At 46.4% G+C, this 24,054-nt stretch overlaps 1 protein-coding gene across 11 annotated transcripts in view; it reads right to left on the reverse strand.

The window, feature by feature from the left end:
- Positions 1 to 24,054, reverse strand: part of HPCAL1 (hippocalcin like 1) — a 1,564,223-nt gene that overhangs the window by 141,557 nt on the left and 1,398,612 nt on the right. For all 11 annotated transcript variants that reach the window (XM_086926340.1, XM_086926339.1, XM_086926341.1 and 8 more), the window contains one exon: positions 17,750 to 18,148. In XM_086926340.1, the coding sequence (XP_086782466.1) occupies positions 17,750 to 18,127 (378 nt within the window). In that variant the 5' untranslated portion in view covers positions 18,128 to 18,148. The remainder of the gene's footprint in view (positions 1 to 17,749; positions 18,149 to 24,054) is intronic.

The following is a 24,054-nucleotide window of genomic DNA, read 5'->3' on the forward strand; positions in this document are numbered from 1 at the left end:
CCAAGGAACTATTGTGGACAAACAAATGTGACATGCACTACTGGTCATAACGCGCCTAAAAACTGGACTTGCAACATTTGAATAATTATAGTACAGTCTTTTTAACAGAATTTTACCACTTCTAGAACTAATGAGTTTTTATATGTAAAAATTGTTCGGTAATGAAATATTTTGTATTGCAATGGTTTTAACAAACTATGCAAATAAAATAAACTTGAACTTAAACAAATGTGTACGTGATATGCATCCTGCATCATCACTTCAGGTTATTTTACTGTGCGGTTTTGTGTTTTACAGCCACCACCAAACATACGTCAGGTAAGTTGTAGTTATCAGTACATTTATAAGTTCCTATCGGACCTCTGCATGGGGGAAAACCATGATATTCTTCAGTACCTTCTAAGACAGTGCTTGTTGGGTTAATCAAACTGCAATACTTGAGACTGCTACTGTCTCAATCAATCAATCAATTAATCAATCAGGGGATTGTAAAGCGCGCTACTCACCCGTGAGGGAATCAAGGCGCTGCGGGGGAGCAGGTCAGCTCGGTTGAAGAGCCAGGTTTTGAGTGTTTTGCGGAAGATGTTCAGAGAGGGGGCGTGTCTGATGTCGTCGGGAGCTTGTCCCTGGTCTTGGCCGTGAAGTAGGAGAAGGCTCTTCCACCTGTTCTGGCTCTGCAGATACGCAGGTTTTCGGTGAGGTCGGAGGTTTCTTTTGGGTATGTGGAAGGAGATTCTCTTGTTGAGGTGTTGGGGGCCGGTGTTGTGGAGGTATTTGAAGGCATGGTTGAGTAGCTAGAAAGTTACTCTCTTCTCAACGGGGACACAATGGAGATTCTGCAGGTGTTGGGTGATGTGTCTGTGTCGAGGGATACCGAGGACGAGTCTGGCTCCGGGGTTCTGTATGGTCTGGAGAGGAAACTTGTTGATACTGGTGTGGAGTGCGTTTCCGTAATCTAGTCTGCTGGTTATGAGTGCGTGGGTGACAGTCTTCCTTGATTCAGGGGGGATCCATTTGATAGTCTTTGGACGCGGAGGGTGTTGAAACAGCTGCAGGCGATGGCGTTGCCCTGTCAGGTCATGGAGAGGGAAGAGTCGAGTACGATGCCGAGGTTTGGGGCATTATCCATGGGGGTGGGAGGGTTGTCGAGGGGGATGGACCACCAGGTGTTGTCCCATGCAGAGTGGGAGAGTCCAAGGACGAGGACCTCTGTCTTCTCCAAGTTGAGTTTCAGGCAGATGGTGCTCATCCAGTAATTGAAGTCCTTGGTGAGGGAAGAGTATGAGCTGGGTGTCGCCGACGTAGGATACTATTTTGAGTCTGTGCTGTCTCACGATGGCAGCGAGGGGGGCCATGTAGATGTTGAAGAGTGAGGCTGAGCAACGATCCTTGGGGGACTCCGCAATTGATTTCTGTGGGTTCAGAGAGGAAGGGTGGCAGTCTGATTCTTTGGGTTCAGCCAGTGAGGAAGGAGCAAGCCAGTCGAGGGCAGTTCCCTGTAGGCCGGCGTTATGGAATCTTGCTGTGAATGTGTGGATGAAGACAGTGTCAAAGGCTGCAGCGAGGTCGAGTAGGATCAGTACCTAGGTGTGTCCTTGGTCGAAGAGGGTTTGGATGTCATCTGTGGTGGCGAGTAAAGAAGTCATGATGCTGCGGAATCCAGATTGAGAGGGGTCGAGGATGGAGTTTTCTTCGATGAATTTTGTTAGTTGGGTGTTGACTGTCTTTTCGGTGACTCTGGCCATGAACGGGAGGAGAGAGATGGGTCGGTAATTCTTGAGGTCCATGGGATCTGCTGATGGCTTCTTGAGCAAGGGTCTTACTTCTTCGCGTTTCCAGTCGTCGGGAAAGATTGTCTGGGTGTTCCATTCTGACCTAGGAAGTGATTGAAAGAGGCCAAGCTGTATGTTCAGCCCCCCTTTTGCCTAGGCTTCTAGATCCTCAACCATTATATGAAGATGCAGTGCTAATGTGCTTGAGTCTGGATGCTGGCCTCCCGACAGACTGAAGCAAGTCTCCTGATCCAAGTAAAACCCTTTCCCAGTATTTCCTAATTATCCCAATACATGTCATTACCAATAAACAGTGCTATATAACCTGTCCTCTAGTTTCCCGGTTATATGCGGTTTTCTTACTGCCACCTTTGTCCTCCGTGGTGGTATCGTGGCTCATTGGATTTTTCAGAAAAGTGATCACAAACCATTCAGCAGCCATAGTTATAATCATGAAACAAAGAGGGAGCACACTCCTACCCTCTTAGCCGGATCGCCCCTTTGCATTCTGGTACATGCAGTTCGTATAACTTGAAGATTCAGGAAAAAGTTTGTAAGTGTTTCACCAAGATTGGTGCAAGTAGGTACTTGGTATCTGGTATCTCTAGACACAACTCGTGTTTCAGGATCATATCCTCCATCAGTAGAGATCAGTTTTGGGGTGGCTGTGAAGGCTGCCAAAAAACAGTAACCGGCTTTGTTGCCTCTCGGGCGCGCAGGTGCATCACCAATAGCTCGTCAGCTACGGAGGCTCACGGGAGCCCATTAACAGCCCTGACGAGCTTTTGAAGACGCACTTGCGCGCCTGAGAGGCAACGAAGCCTGTGACGGTTGTTTGGCGGCCTTCTCTGCCACCCCAGAACTTTTCTCTACTGATGAGGGGTACTATGCGGAAACACGAGCCATGTCTCGTGTCTAGAGATACTGGAAATATCAAGTACTTACTTGTATCGACCTTGGTGAAACACTCACAAACTTTTTCCCAACTCTTCAAGTCATACGCACTGCATATACCAGAGTGCAGAGGGGCGATCCGGCGGAGAGGCTAGCAGTGTGCTCCCATCGTTGATTCATAGTTATAATCATGCCTTGAAAAATCTTAACAATTTTACCGGCCTAGGGACTTGAGTTATTTACTCAATCTGATTGTGATGCAATAAATTCCAGATGACAGAGAGTGTCCATTAGTATTAACTTAGTCAGCCACGCTGGTGGAGGACAGTGAGTGAGCAGTGACTCAGCTACCACAACTCCCAGTGCAGGCATCAGGAGTGAAGTCTTTCTCAGACTGGCTTCTCACAACTGAGATGCCTGTAATAGTGTAGGGCCCTAGGCCCTCATGCATGAATAATCACAAAACAGATGGTTAGTTAGTGGAACTGACCCCGGCCAAGTGTGCCCGGCCCCTTTTATTAACAGGGTCACATGTCCAGTGATGCTTGTGCTGGATGGGTGTGGGCCAGGGTGTAAGCGAGCCCTCTGGGAGTGGCTGGTGCTGGTAAAAACTAGAACAGTGATCAGCATGTCACTACAGTGCCCACAGAGGCCACAAACGGTCCAGATCACAGGATCGGAGGTGGTGTCGCCGAATCTACGAGCCCATGTGGCATAGAGATGGGCGAGCCACAGAACACTTGAGCCAGGTTCGAGCCTTGCTCTGGCTCAGCTTGAGGTCCTTCTGAACTCTCAAGCTTAAAGTAAGCCGAGCTTTCTTTACCTGCCAAGCACACTTTAACCTCATGCACTAAGAATTCAAGATGTAGCATTAACTTTTGCTGTAAAACAGGTGCGATAAAGAAATATCCATCTAGTGGCTGAATTGCAAAATGTATAACCTTAGTTTCCCTGCTTGACCAAATTGTGTGATCCTAGGCAAATATTTTATTTCACAGAGCTTCCTTTTTCTTCATTATAACATTTGAGATCATTTGAGATCACCTTCAAATACATAAGTTCAGAATGTGCTCTGTAGAAAAACCACTTGTGTATTATTTAATAGACTAGAATGCTTCTCCATGTATAAAAAGAATCTAGGTCACATATTGAGGGCACATGATAACTAACTTTCTTCTTAGTTTCTAGAGGCATTGGTGTCAGGGCAGAGTGAGCCCAGCACAGCCAATGTTTTAATACCACTGTCTGATTAAATGTCAGCAGAAAGTTCAAAATAAAGCAGCATCGAATTGAAGTGTGCAGTAGCACAAGTCTCAGACATGGAGACAGAGAACAAGACAAAGAGAAACTTGAAAACTAGGCAGTACAAACGTGCACACATGCCTTTAAATATATACATATTTATGGTAACAGACTTTCGATTTACCTGGATTGAACAATAAATGGCAGTGTCACGCTGTGTCAGTCTGAGACTGGAGCGGTGGGTTCATAACCCAGCCAGCTTTAGAGGCAGCTGATTTAGCCACACTTCTTGGTCACAGCTCCAAAGCATGGGAGAAGAACTACGAACACAGACCACGTCAGTGCTGCCACGGTTTTTGTTTACATGTGAAAGATTTACAGGATCCCTATGTGTGACATTTCTATGCATACTTGAAAGACTTTGAATGACACTTTATTGTGAGCTCGTCCACCCAGGTATCTTGCAGTAAGTACAAGCTTTATTCTTCACAAGTAAGTAACAAATAAGCAGGGGTGTAGCTAAGTCAATAATGTTAGGGAGGTGTAACTCTGTAATTTCCAAAGTAGCAATGAGGTGTACCAAACTAAAAAGTATATGATCGGCTGGGGCCACTGGACATTGCTAATGAACAGGGTTAGTGGTATTAGTTTGCAGTTATTTGCAAAAGTAAGGCCATTCAGCTTAGGGCCTCGATGAGATAGTCAGGAGACAATGTTGTCCTCTTAAGTCCCGTTGTTCCTCACAGGAATGTCCCTCACACCAAAAGGTACAGCCGGGCATTAACAGTGCAGGTTTCCATTCCTCGTGGGATAGGTACAGCATGGGCAGAAGTACAAGCTTCCCGCCTTCAGGAGACAGGTGCATCGCAGTTACAGCACGCCAAGCTTCTACAACAGACCAAAACAGGTAAAACTCAGGAAGTATTAGTGAAGCCCTTCTCTCAAATAACAGGGACAACACAGCCTACAGCAAACACCCTTGCCTATTTGATCCATATATTTCGTAATGATTTTGTCGATTTTAAGTGCATGGATGATTGTGCATGTAAAACGGGTAAATATGGAAAGAAAACTGCCTGTGGATTGATGGGTATTTGTGCAAGGTTGTTTGATGGTTACTTTGTGTGTATGGGTGGATTAAAGGTCACTTTGTGTATGTGGTATACGTGCATGCTTGCGGTGTGTGTATTGGTGTGTGTACATATGGATGGGTCTTATTTGTGTGCCTGTGCCCAAATGGATATATATGATAGGATGTTTGTAAATGCCTTGATGCTGCTGCATTTGGAGCTGGTTCCCTCGTGCACATGACGAGCTGTATAAAGGGGCTAGGGATTTTGAAGGGAATGTTCATCTATCTGCTGGACAATAAGGCTCGATCAATTTCTGTGATGAGGAAGCACTGTTTTAAAAAATAAATTATTTATTGCCTTTACAATGCGTGCAAATAGCAGAACCATATGTAGGACACTATTAGAAAACTCTGTATCGGAGAAAGGAAGTCAGGTACAGTCGATCGCTAGTGTCCACAGCTCCTTCTTGTAATGCATGCAGAGAGAAACTCTAACTAGGCATTCCAGCTGCCCAACAAGTCCTCCCCATCCCCTCCCACGTGTAGTCATCTATGGACTGCTAGTTTGGCTCACGCCCATTTACACTTCTAACTGCCATTGATGTAATGAAGATGCTGTGGCTCATTTCCTGGCCATGGTGATGCAGCGTGTTAGAAAGTGGGTTATTAGCAGTGGCAAATATGCATCTGCCACTGGCAATAAGGCCACTAACACAGTATAGGGCTCAGAGTATATTTTAACCCTGGGCGAAGAACTACGCTCCGTTCGCGGAGTTTCGGCAACTCCGCGCTCCGCGGAGAACGCGAAGTTGTCGAATACTCCGCAACTGCTGCGTAGCGTAGTTCTCGCGCGCTCAATAGCATTTTCTCGTGCGCGAGGATGCTTGTCGGTAAGATCGAGTTGCCGAACACGCAGAAACTGCAATCTGGCACAGAATAACTCGCGAACACGTTAGTAGTGACCGGAAATAAGGGGACGCAAACGGGCGGGACAAACCTCATGGGTAACTTTGCGCGCTACACATCCCGAGCATGCAGGCATTCAATCAATCAATCAATCAATCAATCAGGATATTTGTATAGCGCGCTACTCACCCAGAGGGTCTCAAGGCGCTTGGGGGAGGGGGGTCCGCTACTGCTCGAACAGCCATGTCTTGAGTTGCTTCCTGAAGCAGAGGTGGTCTTGGGTCAGGCGGAGGTGGATGGGGAGGGAGTTCCAAGTCTTGGCTGCCAGGTAGGAGAAGGATCTTCCTCCCATGGTGGATCTTCGGATGTGTGGCACGGCGGCAAGGGCGTGGCTGGTCGATCGTAGCTGGCGGGTGGGAGTGTAGAAGGTCAGGCGGTTGTTGAGGTACCTGGGGCCCAGGTCGTGGAGGGCCTTGTGTGCGTGGGTGAGGAGTTGGAACGTGATTCTCTTGCTGACGGGGAGCCAGTGAAGGTCTCTCAGGTGTCCGGAGATGTGGCTGTGTCGGGGGATGTCCAAGATGAGTCGTGCGGAGGCGTTCTGGATGTGTTAGAGTCTTTTAGGGAGTTTGGCTGTGGTTCCGGTATAGAGGGTGTTTCCGTAGTCTAGTCGGCTGGTGACGAGTGCCTGTGTGACCGTCTTCCTGGTTTCGGTGGCGAGCCATCGGAAGATCTTTCGGAGCATGCGTAGGATGTTGAAGCATGATAATGAGACGGCGTTGACTTGTCTGGTCATCGAGAGGGAGGAGTCCAGGATGAAGCCCAGGTTGCGTGCGTGGTCCGTTGGTTTGGGTGCGCTGCCCAGGGCAGGGGGCCACCAGGAGTCGTCCCAAGCGGAGGGTGATGATCCAAGGATGAGGACTTCCGTCTTGTCTGAGTTCAGTTTCAGGCGGCTGTTCCTCATCCACTCAACTACGTCTTTCATCCCTTCGTGTAGGTTGGTTCTGGCGGTTCCTGGGTCGTTGGTGAGGCAGAGGATCAGCTGGGTGTCGTCGGCGTAAGAGATGATGTTGAGGTTGTGTTGGCGTACGATGGCTGCGAGGGGGCTCATGTAGACGTTGAAGAGGGTGGGGCTGAGCTATGATCCTTGTGGTACGCCGCATATGACTTCGGTGGCCTTGGATCTGTACGGGGGAGGCGGACTCTCTGGGTTCTTCCGGTGAGGAACGAGATGATCCACTCCAGTGCCTTCTCTTGGATTCCGATGTTGCTGAGGCGCTGCACCAGGGTGCGGTGGCAGACCGTATCCAATGCTGCGGAGAGGTCCAGGAGGATGAGGGCCGCTGTCTCTCAGTTGTCGAGCAGGGCTCGGATGTCGTCAGTGGCTGCGATGAGGGCGGTCTCGGTGCTGTGGTTGGCGCGGAAGCCGGACTGCGAGTGGTCGAGGCTGGTTGGGCGAGCGCAATTGGTGATCCACTGTGTGAGGTTGTTGGCTGCTTGGTTGGGGTCCGTTGAGCTGGCGGGAGGGTTCTGGCTCAGTGAAGTGGTGAGCTGGTCGGTGGTGATCTTGTTCCAGTTCCTGCGGGGAACCTGTTGCGGGTGGTGGTGAGTCGTGGTCTTTCTGAAGCTGAAGTGGACGCAGCTGTGGTCTGTCCAGTGGAGTCCGGTGGAGTGGCTGAAGGAGATGTACTTGCTGGAGGAGAAGACTGGGTCAAGCGTGTGTCCGGCGTAGTGGGTGGGGGTGTTCACCAGTTGCACTTGCTGGAGGAGAAGACTGGGTTAAGGGTGTGTCCGGCGTAGTGGGTGGGGGTGTTCACCAGTTGCATGAGTCCGAAGTTGGCGAGGTTGTCCAGCAGGGTGGTGGTGGTGTTATCGTTGTTGTTCTCCAGGTGGAAGTTGAGGTCCCCTAGGAGGATGTAGTCAGCGGAGGCGAGGGCGTGCGGGCTGATGAAGTCTGCGATGTCTTCGCTGAATTGTGTGCGAGGTCCTGGGGGTCTGTAGATGAGGGTGCCTCTGAGTGTGGTCTTGGGGTCGGTGTGTATCTGGAAGTGAAGATGTTAAGCGGCTGTGAGGGTGTCGTCTGAGTTGGTCGTGATGCAGATGGTGTTCTTGTGGACGATGGCGATGCCTCCTCCTGTCTCGTTGACGCGGTCTCTCCGGGTGATCTTGTATCCATCCGGGATGGCGATGTTGGGCGCTGAGGAGGCGTTCATCCATGTTTCCGTGAGGAAGGCGACTGTAAGGATTGCAGGTAGGTTCCACAGGAGCGTCAGGAATCCGAAGATATTCCACAGCCTTCCCCTACGGCCTTCCGACTCTATCAAACACTAGAGTACAAGAGACACGCCAGGGGAAAATAGGGTGACAAAACAAGGAAAGTTGGGGGAAGAAATGTGCTTGATGGTGATCTTCAGACTGGATGCGTGGTACTTCAAATGGGGGAACTGGTCAACAGGTGGGCTGCAACAAAAGGTAAGTAATAATCTATCTAAGGACAACATTAAACCTTAAATCACTCAGATACCTTTATGTACAGAAACATAACATACCCAAGGTTTTTCTAACTTGTCGCTGAATAAAACATGAAGAATCTTATTTAGGGAACTTCATCTGGAGCTGTGGCAAAGATGACATAATGCATTAGTGAGTAACTTTTGACTTACTACTAGTAGGAATAATATAGTCTACTTGTTACACTTCTTACTTAGGTGTGTGTAGAAGACTTGAAGAAACATCCATTAAATGATGGTATGTAATAAACCTATTGCCACTTCTCTGTCAGATTGTATGACCTTCTATGAAATCAAAAACATGTAATCAGTCTTCTGTATGATACGTTCTAAGCATAATATAAAGAAGTAGCGCAAAAGCGCTGTTACCGTGATTCCCTGTAGTGTAGATGAAGCTGCACCCACTCTGGTCCATGCAAGTATCTCACCAAATACACGAAGCTGAATCCCAAGATCAGAATCCAGTAAGGGGATGTACATAACAAAAAGGGGAGGGTCAGAATAACAGAAGGGGACGAATATTGGAGTAGAAGGAAAGGAACTAACTATCTAAAGGGAAATGTAAAGAACCCAAGCCCGGCTGCCGGGTAGTGGAATCCCCGGGGAGAAGGTGACAATCAAAAGCCCGGCCGGACAGCGGAGAACTGGCCCGGCTGTCAGGCGGAGCAGTGCACCGAAAAGAAACACAAGGCTGAGCCCAGCCGGATGGCGGAGAAAAACCCGGCCGCCGGGCGGAACTCAAGGGCGGGGGAAAGAAAGGCTCACGGAAATTACCGAGAACCCACAGCAATCTGGAACGTAGGCGCCCAAATAATAACGCCTACCGATAGCTGAACGCTACCGATACAAAGCGCAAACCGGAGCCCTCTCAGGAACGCGGGGGAGCCGGGAACGCTCTCTTCGGTACAACAAACAGGAAGATCCAAAACAAGGCGGGAGTCAGGCAAACAGGAGCAAGTCGGATCCAGAAACAAATGGAGCTTGACGCTAGAACGTGAAGCGTCGCTCCTTGGTGCATGGTGATCTAAATAGCCCATTTCTTAAAGGGACAGTGTCGTAGGAGGCTCGAAGCATGACAGCGATGTCTGGAGATGTGGTGTCGGGCAGGTTCCAGAGTTCCAGGGCGCTCCTGAAAACGAAAAATGGCTCGTGAACGGGTCAAGCAAGCTACTACGCATGCTCGCGGAGCTATGCGTAGTTCACGGAGTGCAAGTGCATCTTCGCGTAGCTCCGCGGAGTGCGGCTACGCGAACTACGCCCAGGCTTAGTATATTTCAGAAAATTATTCCCATGCTCAACCCTTGGTAGCTTGGCTGCGAGCAGGCAGCCTTAATTTCAGAGACAGGTATGTAAAGCATTTAAAAACAACAATTCAGTAAATAATTCGGACACAACAGACAATAAAAATCCAATACCAATTTATACAAATAGGGAATAGTGTTCTCTTTAAAATGACACCAAAATGAATACATCCAATGTAGGGAACTGGAGATATTAATTTTTAAAAATTTAGCACTATATAGCACATGGCAACCTATAGCGCCTATTGGGACATCTGGTCGCGCTAGACAGGGACAAAGTCAAAGTTTCAGGCCGATCGCTATGGACCCCTCGCGGTAGACCTTTGTCAAAGTTTTTACCTCCTGACTTTAAAACTTTTCTGGAGCTTTTCTTCCCGGGGTCCCTCGAAGCTCTCGGGCAGTCTGGATTTAGTGAGGCTTCAACAACTTGCCTTGCAACGAGCTCCCGGTCAAAACTATGGAAGTCAGATCTCTGGAGCTTTCCAACAGGACGAATTAGAGATCCAGGCCGGCTCGCGGTTGATGGTGGGCGGCTTGACTCTTGAGGTTAGTCCCGGTCACCTTTTCTACGTTTGGACTTTTACAGAGCTTTTTCTCATGGTGTCCCTTCATGCTCTTCACCAGGCCAGATTCAGTGAGGGTTGAAGACTTGGGTTTTCACTATCTCCCGGTCAATCTCTGTAAGTCGGTCCTTCGGAACTTTTCAGCTGGATGAACCTGAAGGGTAGGCGGGCTCACGGCTCAGGGTCACTGCTTAGCTAGCCAGGTTGAGTCGGTCGAGTTATGGAGCTTTTTTCCAAAGTTGCCCCAAAGTTCTCCAAACTTCTGGAACTTCTTCCTGGTCTGGAAGCTCCAAGATGGTCCCTGAAAGTTTGGAACTCTATTTCCCACAATCCACTTGGAAAAAGCCCATACAAACACATTGATAGTACTCCGGGCTGGCTGGGGATTCTGGTGGTGATGGTTCAGGTGAGCTCTGTTAACCTGTAGCTTGAAGGGAGTCCACTCTTTAGCTCTATTGAAGCAGGTTTGATCCACAGGGCTGTAGTTCCAGATTGTGCAGCAGGCGCAGTCAGGCAGGGCATTTGGTGCAAATCAAACTTCCAGCATGGACCCTTCTTCTTCCTTTAGCTATAAAAAGCAGTTCTGAAAGGCACTGCCCCTCTCAGATACTAAGTCGGTGTTCTCTGGGTTCACACAGGTGGGCACTCCTGTCCAATGAGGTGCAGGGCAACAACCCAAGGTATGACCATTTCCTCCACAGTGAAGCACAATGGTCTCTCACAAAGCACTATTCCTCCAAAATGCAATATGGCTAAAGTCTCAGCAGAGAGGCAAGAGCTGACTAAACCAACCTCCAGGATTGCTCATCTCCATAGACCTCCTCCCCCTAGCATCTGCACTGGGTTAAGAGGGTAGTGGAGTAAATAAAACTGGTTTCTTCTACCTGCCCCCTCCTTCTTAAGATGATCATGGTTTACAACCCATTTCCTTTGCTCTGGCATTCCTAAGCAGCAAAATCTTCTCCTCCCAAAATGCCTCTTTCACCTCAGGGGCTACTGATCACCTCTTCAAAGCAGCCTGGCTAATAAATTCACTCTTACCAATCAGGGCAGCTCACTGGAAGGCTGCATGTTGGCAGAAACAAGTAAGTCTTATAACTTCTTGCCTGTACATTTTAGGATACATTAAAAAATAGCATAGTAGCAGCTAGTTTTGTCCGATATTAAGCGGGGCAATATGCGCCGCAGGATTGCCTTCCGGCTGATGTGGTCGATAAATTTATTGCCGACCTGCCTCCGAAAGCAGTCTCCATTGAGACGCGAGCAGCGTTAGACCTCCCTCTTACGGCAGAGGAGCTGTGGGACAACACAGGGAAGGCACCTGGGCCGAGCGGCTTCCCGTGTGAATTCTATAAGAAATTCCAACTCCAATTGGGGTCCCATTACAGGACTGCCATGGAGGCAGCGCGGGAGCTGGGTCGGCTGCCAGCTGACTGGCGCCACGCTGAGGTGGTGGTTTTTCAGAAGCCGGGTAGGCCCCCTGACCGACATGACTCGTATCGCCCTATATCTTTGCTTAATATCGAAGCTAAACTGCTGGCTAAGGCGTTGGCGAACCGTCTTCTCCCATACGTGGCTGATCTGGTCCACCCTTAGTCGTTTTCTTTTATTCACTCTTTGACTTATCTTTCCTTACTAAGTCATAAGTCATAAAAATTTGTATAGCGCACTACATACCCAGAGGGTTTCAAGGCGCTTAGGAGGGGAGGAGGATTATTTGTCAAATATCCACGTTTTAAGCTGCTTTCTGAACGCTAGGTGGTTCTGGGTGAGGCGAAGGTAAGCGGGGAGTGAGTTCCATGTCTTAGCAGCCAGGTATGAAAAGGATCTGCCTCCCATGGTGGTCTTGTTAATGCGAGGTACCGTGGCGAGGGCTTGGCCGGAAGAACGTAGTTGGCGGGAGGGGGTGTAGAAGGACAGTCGAGAGTTGAGGCAATCTGGTCCGATGTCGTAGAGTGATTTGTGTGCGTGGGTAAGCAGACGGAAAGTGATCCTCTTATTGACGGGTAGCCAGTGGAGGTCTTTAAGGTGACCAGAGATGTGTTCGTTGCGTGGGATGTCTAATATGAGCCTGGCTGAGGCGTTTTGGATTCGTTGGAGTTTCTTCTGGAGTTTAGCGGTGGTGCCTGCGTAGAGGGTGTTTCCGTAGTCCAGTCGGCTCGTGACCAGAGCGCGGGTGACTGTTTTCCTTGTTTCGGAGGGGATTCAGCGAAATGTTTTTCTGAGCATGCGAAGAATGTTGAAGCAGGAAGAGGATACGGCGCTGACTTGTCTGTTCATTGAGAGTGAGGAGTCCAGGATGACGCCAAGGTTCCGTGCGTGGTCTGTCGGGATGGGTGCTTTTCCAAGGGCTTCCGGCCACCAAGAGTCGTCCCATGCAGAGGGGGATGTACCTAAGATGAGGACTTCTGTTTTGTCTGAGTTCAGTTTCAGACGGCTTTGTTTCATCCATTCAGCAACTTCTTTCATTCCTTCGTGTAGGTTAGTTTTGGCGGTGCTGGGGTCCTTGGTGAGAGAAAGGATCAGTTGGGTGTCGTCCGCGTAAGAGATGATGTTGAGGTTGTGTTGGCGTGCGATGGCCGCGAGGGGGCTCATGTATACGTTGAAGAGGGTGGGACTGAGTGAGGATCCTTGGGGTACGCCGCAAATGACTTCAGAGGCCTCGGACTTGAATGGAGGAAGGCGGACTCTCTGGGTTCTTCCGGTGAGGAACGAGGTGATCCATTCAAGTGCTTTTCCTTGAATTCCGATGTTATTGAGGCGTTGTAGAAGGGTGCTGTGGCAGACTGTATCGAATGCTGCCGAGAGGTCGAGGAGGATGAGGGCGACTGTGTCTCCATTGTCCAGTAGAGTTCGAATGTCGTCTGTTGCTGCGATGAGGGCGGTCTCAGTGCTGTGTTTTGCTCGGAAGCCAGATTGTGAGGGGTCGAGGGATTTGTTGGTTTCGAGGAAGGCGGCGAGCTGGTTGTTGACGGCTTTCTCGATGACTTTGGCCGGGAATGGAAGAAGCGAGATGGGGCGGTAATTTTTGAGTTCGGTGGGGTCCGCTGTTGGTTTTTTCAGAAGGGCGGTGAGTTCAGCGTGTTTCCAGTCTTCAGGGAAGGTAGCGGAGTTGAAGGAGCAGTTGATGACGTCTCGGAGGTGCGGTGCTATGACGGAGTCTGCTTTGTTGAAGATGTGGTGAGGGCATGGGTCTGTGGGGGATCCTGAGTGGATGGAGTTCATCAGGCGGATGGTGTCCTCAGTGGAGATTGGGTTCCAAGCGTTAAGGGTGTTCGCGGGGGGAAGAGGGTCGGCAGATGGTAGGGTGGGTTGGTTTCCGGGTTGGTTGTCAAAGCTGTTGTGGATGTCTGCAATCTTGTTGTGGAAAAAAGAGGCTAGGGAGTCGCAGAGGGTTTGAGAGGGGGTGATGTCGTTGGAGTTGGCTGAGGGATTGGAAAATTCCTTGACGATGTTGAAAAGTTCCTTGCTGTTGTGGGCGTTGTTGTCAAGTCGATCCTTGAATGCTGTTTTCTTGGCTTTTCGGATTGGTTGTGAGTGCGGGTGGCGCTTTTGAAGGCGTCCTTGGTGCTGGTGGTTGGGTCTTTTTTCCAGGCCTTTTCGAGGGAGCGGCAGAGTTTCTTGGACTTCTTGAGATCGTCGTTGAACCATGAGGCCTTCTTGCTGCCAGGTTTGCTTTGACGTTTTTTCAGTGGAGCTAAGGTGTCGGCGGTGTTGGATAACCATAGGGTGAGGTTGGCGGCGGCTTCGTTGGCGTTAGAAGAGAGGGCTGGGGAGTTTCGAAGGAGCGATGCGGAGATTTGGTCCGTGGTGATTTTCTTCCAGTTTCTTTGCAGGATAGGTTGAGAGTGGTTGATGGGTTTCGGCTTGTTGTAGGTGAAGTGAACGCAGCTGTGGTCGGTCCATAGGAGATCCGTAGTGTGGCTGAAGGAGACATGATTGCTGGATGTGAAGATGGGGTCTAGTGTGTGACCTTACTCACCATACTCCCCTTTCCTCACTCATTCCCTCAGTCCCTTCCTCCCCTTCACCTAGTCATTTCAGTCATTCATTTATACACTACACTTTCATTCAAAATAATGACACATTGTGTTAGAAATACAGCTCTTTTTGAAAAAGTGAGTGAGTTCTGAAAAGAACTTTTTTTTGTTGTTTTATATATTTATTTTCTTTTTTGAAAGTTTTATATTTTTTTTCTTTTTTTTCAAAAAGGATCCGGGAACTGGAACATGGAAACTGTTCACCAGGAACAAAAGAAATAAAAAATAAAAAATAAATTATCTCCTTTCAGATCAATGTTGGTCCTGAATTCTTCTCTCAATGAGACTGAGGCTCTGCTCTCCATACACAATTATTTGAAAGCAGTTGTTGCATCGCATGGGCACGGTTCCCAAATACGGTCTTATGTCCATTTCTGCAGTAGATTGTGATGCAGGTGGAGCTGATGAAGTGCTGGCCACAGCTGGTGGAATCTGTGAGGGTGCACATTTTTAATGTGCCTAATCATAGTGTGGATGGAAAAAGAATATTTTTTTAGAGGGTTTCCCCACGAGAGGACAGTGCCACAAAGAGTACATTCCACCTTTGGGGCATTCACTTTTTTTAGCCCTTCTGGAAATTTGAAGAACTTCCAAATGAATGAAGATTTCCCCTTCTTTGCTGGTAGGTGATATTCCTGGTGGGAATCAGATGAAGATGAATCTTCTCTCTCTGCCATCCTGGTGATGTTGGTGATAAAAGCTGCAAAAGGCTCCTTCTCCCTCGAAAATAAAATTAATAGTGAGGGAAGTGGGTGGGGTTTTTAAAGATTATAGAATAGAAACTACTATTAACCAATGAAAAGTGTTGTTTTAATTCACATGACTTGACGTGCGCGCATGTAGCGCGCACTGCGTCCCAAAATGACGTTTTACTCTATTTTTATAAAAGTTTCAAAACGTAAAAAGGAGGCAAGGAACAGACTCTCTGACCCCCTAGGTTTTCTCAGAGGGTCCCTTAAAAACCCCAACGGCCCATAAAAACAATTTTTTATTTTTCAAAAAAATCGCGAGGTGCGCGCATGGTGCTCGCACCCCTTAGCCACCATTTTGTGTTTCTGAAGCAAAACAGGGCCAAAAACAAAAGTGGATAATGTGAAAAGGGGGCAAGGTAGAGACTCCCTGACCCCCTAGGCCTTCTGAGGGGGTCCCTGAAGGAACCCGAAAACCCAATTTTTTTTTTTCAAAAAATTTGCGAGGTGCGCGCACGGTGCTCACACCCTTTAGTCGCCATTTTGGTTTTTTTAAGCAAAACAGAGCCAAAAACAAAAGTGCATAACATGAGAAGGGATTAACAAACAAGTGGTTCTGTTGGGTAGTGACAATAATTGCTTTAAGGGAGGCTGAAAACAGCTCAGAAACCCACAACAAGCAAAACTCTCTGATGGCAAAGTTTTTATACATATTAAAAACAAGAGAAAAAACAATATACTGGAATTACTTCATTCCACTACATTACTAATAAGTACTTCAAATTCGTGAATAGTGACTGTGGTGATCAAAGTGACTAGTGCAATGCATATAGTGAGCATTTCTCACGGACAGCTCGTTTGCCGTTCACATCCGGATCGCTGAGTTCTATCGCGGAAAATACCGCAGCGAGGGTTGACCAACGGGCTACCCTCTGGAATAATTCACCATTTGACCGATCCCCTTCCCCCTCCCTGTCTTGATAAAGACCCGCCGCGACCACCAACGGGGGCGCAACTAGGGTCGAAACGTCGACGCTCTTATTTGGCCAAGATAGCTCCAGGAACTTGGACATTAACCATTTGTTTTCCTTGGAATATTTACTTTTACAATACTGGCCTCACAACGACAGAAAATACTCCGTTTTTTCCCTCCCCCGGTCTTTCCCCCTTGTGGTTTTATTGTAAATAAATGTTTTGTATATAAGTGTCACTATATGCATTGCACTAGTCACTTTAATCACCACAGTCACTCTCCTAAATGATCACTTATAGAAACACATACTTAGTTATACAGGAACTCTTCAAATCTCTAACTCTCATATATACTCACTGATATACACCAATACTCACATATAGTAGTTTAACACATATGTACTTAGTCATAAAGATAGTATTGAGACAGTCATTCACTCACTAACAAACCTATACACACACTCATCCACCCATACAGTCCTGCACCCATGCTGTCTTCAAAACACATATAAACAGTGAGTCACTCATTAATGCATCTATGTGCTAAGTAATATCCCCCACCAAACCATTATAAACACTCAGACACTCATACGGATACTCAAAAAACCAACTAATAACCTATACAGACACTCATGTAGTTACTCACCAACCCATGCAGCCACTTATTCAAAAAATGTGTGACTGATACAGATATTTACATATTTAAACATTACTCACTAACCCATGTATGTATTCACTAAGATACAATTAATCAGTCAGTTATAAAATCAATTTTACAAAAAAAGTCATCCATTTAAACACGTACTTACCCATTTATTCTTCCATCGACCTTTAGATATACATATATAAAAAATATTTATTTTTCAGAAACACAAACATCCACTGGATGATGTCATGAGTGATGCCATTTGAGATGTCATCAGTGATGTCATGAGTGATGTCACGGGTGATGTAATATGTGACGTCATCAGTAGTGCATTGCAGTCGCGCGAGTTATTGTTAGCTGAACTAACTATAACAGGGGAATTTCAAAGGTTTTGTATGAATGAAATGTCCAGCCAACTATAACATGGGTGAAACCTATGGTATTTTCAGTAAATTTGCAAGGGTTTTTAAATGCTAATTCCTAACTATAACGTGGCTGAAACCTATGGTTTTTTCAGTGAATATTCGATATATGTACATATATATATATATATATATATATATATATATATATATATTTGGTGATTACTATGATAATTACATCCAAGAATTAAAACAAAATTCTTAAGCAACATAAACCTACATAAGAATACACAAAATCTTCCATCTCCAAAAATTATGCATCTTCCTTTGAAAAAGTTACCTAAATGAGTTTGAATGAGCAGAGTCAAGATTAGGTAAGTTCGTAAAAACGTCTCATCTAGCAATAGCGAGGTGAGATTTCTAAACAAAGTACCATCAAGACTACAAGACTATGACTTAAGAAACTGCTTACATTCTCTTCAAGTTACCCAGATGGACTGGTAATGCATTGATTGCCAAATACTGCAGCTCACATATAATAATGAAAAAATAAAGATATACGGATGCTGAAATTTACCATAGGTGATGGAATAGAAACCTTGTGTTACGCCATCCTTGGTACAATCCTCTGGTCTCAAAAAAGCTAAGGGAATAATGTATTAAATACATTTAGCTATGTATGTATGTATGTATGTATGTATTAGGCCAGAATACGCCAATGTCATTAGTTCTTGGTAGACAAATAAGGAGTGCAAATAATTTTGAATGGAAAATTGCTTTTACCTGTACTATTTCAAGCATCTCCCCTCGACTTATGTAGCCATTTCCATCAAGATCATACATACTAAACGCCCACTTCAGCTTTTGCTCAAGCTTTCCTCGAGAAGTAACGCTGAGGGCAATAATGAATTCCCGGAAGTCAATTGTCGCATCCCCATTGGTATCGAAGGTGCGAAACACATGTTCTGCAAACTTTGAAGCATCGCCATAGGGGAAGAAGTTTGCATAGATCTTTTTGAACTCATCAACAGTCAAGTGCCCAGTAGGACAATCCTTTAGAAAGCCTTTATACCACTCTTGAAGCTCATGGTCTGTGAATTCGGTGTTCTCTCGAAGGTCCTGTAGCACCTCTGGACGAAGCTTGCTGTTCTGCTTTCCCATCCTGTTTCTCTATTTTAGTACCTGAAAGGAACAAAAGAGAAAGCAATCAATCATCATACCACAGTTTTCCAATCAGATCCCCTTTACGGTGTACAAGACAAACAACTGCAGCAGAAAGAACATAAAGCCTTGACTGACTGCATTCTTTAGCAGTTCTACTGTTCTTCAGGCTATCTATAGAGCAAGTCATGTTGCTTTCATGTCATTTTCCTTAGAACGAGTAACCAGTAAAGATCGTGAATGGAGTGGTCCCAGCATTCCATTGCCCAGAGATGATGATTTCAACCTTATGAACTTGCTGACCTCTTCCAGTAGTTTTGGAAAGCTCATGTTACTGCAGGAATGCTACAGAAAATGCACCTTTGTTTTAATTTCATAATAAGATATATGTTTACTTTTGTTCTCCAAGTTAAAATGTTAGTTAGTACAAGAGGGAACTTGAGGGGGCAGACAACTATTGGGAGGTCTGCATCCAGGGAAGTTTTGGGGAATAGTTGCAGCCCAGCTGCCCAACGAGCTTATTTGGCTCGTTTGGGCTTCTTTTGGGCTTTCAGGGCCAGTGGCGCTATAAAGCCAGCCATTGTATGTAGCCAGCCACCACTGTTTGTTGGTACCATGTGGCCAACAGTCAGGCAGGTTTTTTTATCCATCCCATAGGTCAGGGGTTTTCAGTTTTTTTTGTGAGGTCTTTTCTGACTCGTACGGGCCTAGATTTGTGGAGACCGGTGTTCAGGGTTTACGATTTATGTAGGTTATCGCTTGAAACAGGGGCAGTTGGCAGAGAAGTTGGCATGGGTTGGCAGAGAAGTTGGCATGGGCTAGTCAAGATTATTATTGTTCACAGCAGCAATCCAGACTGAAATGAAATGGGTAGACAAACGTACGACCCAACGATACAGAAAGTTTAAGGTTCATCAACAAGTTAACTTAGTTAGAGGTTAATAATTGTATGAAAACTGTAGGGCAGGTTTAAGGTCTCAAGTCAGGAAGTTTAGCCTAGGAGGAGGTAGAACATTGAAGGTTTACATCTGTGGGGGGTTGGGCATTTTAGGGCTGGGGTAGATTACTGTGGATAAATCATTTGTAAAGTGAGGTTAAGTTTTGTAAGACAATTGCCCAGGGTTAATTATATGTGGTGTGCACATTGTTTCAATAAAGCAGCCTCTTTCACACAAGCTCAGTGTCAGTGGTCTGTGCTTCCCCTCAAATTCCCCAAATATCAGTAACTTGAGGTTCCTGGGGAAGCATATAATACCAACAATGAAAATATCCAACTAGAGCAGGAGAACAGTCCACAGAGGTGTTAACACATTCAACTGAGTAATTACATTCTTATTTGCTAGCAACATTACCGAACATATTAACCAAGAAGACAGAATTAATCATCACCCAGGAGTCCATTCATGGAAACGCAACAAGACTCCTGATTCTAGAACGTTAGTATTACACAAATAATAAAAAAATGAGGAGCTGTGATACTCATGTGCAGCTAGGGTGCGGAAATGATCACAAAACTAATGTGTGCTTTAGTTTAGCGAGGTGACACCTCAGTGTTTGTAGTTATGGACATTTGTGCACCTTATGTGGGACGAGGTTACAGACATGAATTGCTCTGACAATGTAAAGTATTTCTGAACATCTAACCATGTAACAGACCAACAACATGAACGACTAATACATGTCCCAGTGTAAAAGCTTTCAAGTCAACACTATTCACCTTTTTAGATATAAGCAGCTCAAATTGTTTAATATATACCATCATGCGGCATGAAGGTTACTCTAAATGTTACAATGACATTAATCAGTTGGCAGCAGGTTAGAGGACCCATTTCCAAACAAAGGAATAGTCCGATTCACATAGAGCAGCTAACTGAAGGAGACATCAGAACCTGTCATCATTGAAAGAAGGGGTGTGAAATCAGGGTACACACCAGGGCCGGACTGGGAACAGAAACCGGCCCTGGCACACTGCTCAGCCAGCCCCCCCTAGGGTGAGGGGGAGGGCAGCAAAGCAATGTGCGAGGGCCGGTTACGGACGATTTTGTTACTGGGGGCCGATATTGCCGACCCCCGGTAACAAAAAAACGCCCCCCCAGGGCTCCAAAATCGGCCCCCACCCTAGCGGCCCACAGGGGAAACGTCCGGTGCCCGCTATGGCTAGTCCGGCCCTGGTACACACAGGGGTAAGTAAAATATTACACTTGCCACACAACACTCATGTTCCAGGTCATAAACACAAAGGGCACGCAAACACTTAGGGGTGGGGGAGGGGGATTGGGGGTGCATGATGTTTAATCTGCCAAGTTATGGAAACTGCAAACATGCAAAAGAGGGCAAGTAGGCTGCCTTGCTGTCATGGTCACAGGTTACAAAGCTTGTAGCCTGCATTTTTAATCAGCTCTCATATCGTAGAATTATATGAGGGGGTTGTAGCCACCCTCAAATACAGGGAGGAGTACACTTAGGTGCAGCACCTGTCCAGTAGGGCCCAGAGCACTACTTTTGAATACCAGAAAAAACATATGAAGCACCTCTTATGAACTCGGGTTGCAACATTCGCTGGAAGAAAATCCCAGAAAGGACATATAAAAGAGTGTGACACATTCTTCCGAGCTGTGACTGCTGATTCTACAATAATGCTATATCTGATTCACTGCACGGCGAGGATGCTGTCCCTATGAGGTAGCAGTCGGCTGCAAGGTTTCAAGGTCTGGAATGAGCATGGTTGAACTCGACAGATGGCAAATTTGGAAAAGGGAGGCAGTGACGACTGCTACTGGTGAATCTGATGTGGATCTGAACGTGGGGGGGGGGGGGGGTTGTACTTGTTAGACTGAGAACATGGAGCTGTTTTGGAGAGGCTGAGAATATTTAAAGGATGCTCTGTCACTCAACAAGATTTAATGAAAGATTTCCTCGTAAACGCTTTAAGCCGGTCAGTGCTTATGTGTACCACATGAAAGGCAGGTGAAATAGCATTTGGGCAGGAGAGTTTACACATCATTGAACACTGTTCATTAAAGCTGCCAGCTAGAGTGCGTGCACAGCAAGACACAATGATACTGCCTCGACTGAAATGAAGTATTCACAACTGTGTTAACTTGTGTTGTGCATTTCCCATGTAGTGCTCAGGCATATTTTTGGCTGACAGTGGGAAAGTAATTCGTTTCTTAGAGCTTGTAGATCGGGTGGGGGGGGAGGAGGGGAGGTGAAAGAGAAGCAGCATTATTGGGTTGGCATAGCAACAGGTCTTTGATTTTTGGTCAGGATCTAAAGATCCAGGAGGTAAACACAAAGAAATAAGCACGCCCAAAAAAGGTTCAAGAGATAAAGAGATATAATGAGAAAACAGAGGATAAAACAACATAAAGGGGCATAATGAATAAGAAAAAAACTCTAGATATATTGAATAATATACTTGGATAGAAGTGCTTTGCTATTTAAAGACGTGTTCTTTCTTTGCCAGAGGTGCCTAAGGAGAGACGAGTGTCTTCGGGGATTGAAGCAGAACGTAAATGTCCACATTTGCCCTGATGTTGGGAGAAAATTATGATATAATTTAACATCTTTTATTATTAATTGCCGTGGGCTGGTGTGGATAATCAAAAGCTACTACCATGAAATTGAGTCTGGGTTACTGAAGAATTATTTTCCCATTTCATCCCGTTTTCACACATTTTTAACTAACACTGTTACATAATTTTTTACATTATAATTAATCCACTTGTTACAGGTTAGTTCAGTTTATTCATATTTCATTAAAATCATACAATAAAATGGACAACTCACAATCCATCACATATATAATAAAGATAAAATAAATCATAAAATAACTCGAATTTGCATTTCTTAATTGCACCTTCAAGTTGATATAACAATATTATGTAACTAAGGTGATGCAAGGTCAGCTCCATGGATTTTAGCAGCCATTAAAAGATTGTCAACCAGCATACCTCATGGCATTTGAAACGTCACAGCAACCTTCTGCAATAAAGTTGGGCAATGAAACTTTTTCTGAGTTGTATGAGCAATGAGGAATAAGGACACAGAGTAAGTTAATGACTCTGAAGTCCAGCCAAGCAAATGACAATTGGGTCCCAGTTACGCGAGTATCCAAATTCCAATATTGGAATAGCTAAACAGTAGAAATGAATAAATTGTTGTGTCTAGTTGCCTTGTTAAGGGTGAGAGAAGTAGTTTGAATCTGTCAACCCCGTTTAAACGCCAGCAAGTGCAGATTTTTCTATAATCGGAGATTTGTGACGCACCCAGTCACTGATTATAAAGCTGTCCGAACTTGACTATTACAAATGATCACAGTTGAATTCTGACATCACAATGCCTGCGGCCAGAGCCAGCAGCGGCTGCCACTAGAGGGCGCCAGGCACCGCCCACCTCAGTTTTCAAGACATGAGATGGTAATTGCCAAGGGATATTACCATCCACATGAACTGTTTCTTTAATTAAATATGGGCTTTTAGCCTGTGGTGGGCGCTGCCCTCTGTGCCTGGCTGCCTCTCTTCCTTACTGTGATGAAAGTCAGGCAGCCAGATACAATTAAGAGGGACACATGCTCTAGTTAGCATGAGTCCAGTAGCATTTTCTTTTTCTAAGCAGGCTAAGGGCTGACCTAGCGCCAGCCCTAGCCTGCAATTTTCAGGGGTCTGAAGAAACCTCTGATTCATGATGGCCAGGAGTGTCATATTCACAAGCAGTCCACGGCATCGAAGGCTTATGCCCTGTTTTCCCTGGACTTCCTGTCACTCACCGTCTTTTCCCAACTTGTCACCAGCGACATGTTGGTAAAAGGTTTTGCTTGCAGCCTGTGAAGGATTGTGAAGGATTGTGGGCATGTGACTCAAGGTCACAGAGTCATGAGGCTCTATTTAATTGCTTTTTGTAAAGCGCAAACATATCACCCCCTTAAGGGCTTTAAGGTGCTTGGGGCCATCGGGGGGATTAAGTGAGCTATTACCCAGAGTCACATGATGCTGAGCTGAGCCGCCACTTGCGTCAGGGATCAAACTGATAACCCTTCGCTCCGGAATCAGATGCTCTGGCCAGTGTGCCACACCTCTCCCTTCTATCACCACAAGTCATATGCAAGCTGTAAGCAAACACACTGCGCATGTTTTAGGACGTGCAGAGTGTTAGAACTGGGGGTCTCTAGTTGGCAGAGGTGGGTACCACTGTCCAAATAGGGACCCTTGCTTCTAGTCAGGGTAAGGAGGATACACTCTTTAGATAACCCCTGCTCACCCCTTTGGTAGCTTGGCACGAGCAGTCAGGCTTATCAAAGGCAATGTGGAAAGTATTTGTACCAACACTCACAGTAACACAGTGAAAACAACACAAACTGACTCCACAACAGTTTAGAAAAATAAAGGTATTTATTCTAAACTACACAAGACCAAAACGACAAGAATCCAACATACACAGTTCAAGAATATTATTTCAGAAGTGTTCTTAAGGTTGCGTTAAAATAATCCACAGTTGTGTCATGTTTTAGCCAACAGTACCTTTAGATGCGACAAAAGTTCCAAGTGAAAGCTGCAGCGTTGAAAAGCAAGCGATGCGTCACTCCTGAGACCCTGGGGAGACGATGCGACAACCCCGCTGGACGCAGCAGGCATGTTGCGACGACTCCGGTCTGTATGGGGAGGGATGCAATACCTTGCGTGGATTCCGGTGCACAGGTTTTGGTGGAAGCGGCTCGCAAAAGGTACGATGCGACGATGTTCGGGACGGTGACGATCTCCGGTGCGGCGCTGATGCGCGGCTCAGTGCCGATATTCTCCTCTCGCAGCCCGTCGATGCGATGGCTCTGCGACGACTCTCGCAGCGACGTGATGTGGTCCGCAATCAAGCGATGCGACGATCTCACCCAGTGACGACAGGCTCTGCGACGATACTCGCAGCGATGGTAA

The sequence above is a fragment of the Lissotriton vulgaris genome, chromosome 6, assembly GCF_964263255.1.
Source record: "Lissotriton vulgaris chromosome 6, aLisVul1.2, whole genome shotgun sequence".
NCBI lineage: Eukaryota > Metazoa > Chordata > Amphibia > Caudata > Salamandridae > Lissotriton > Lissotriton vulgaris.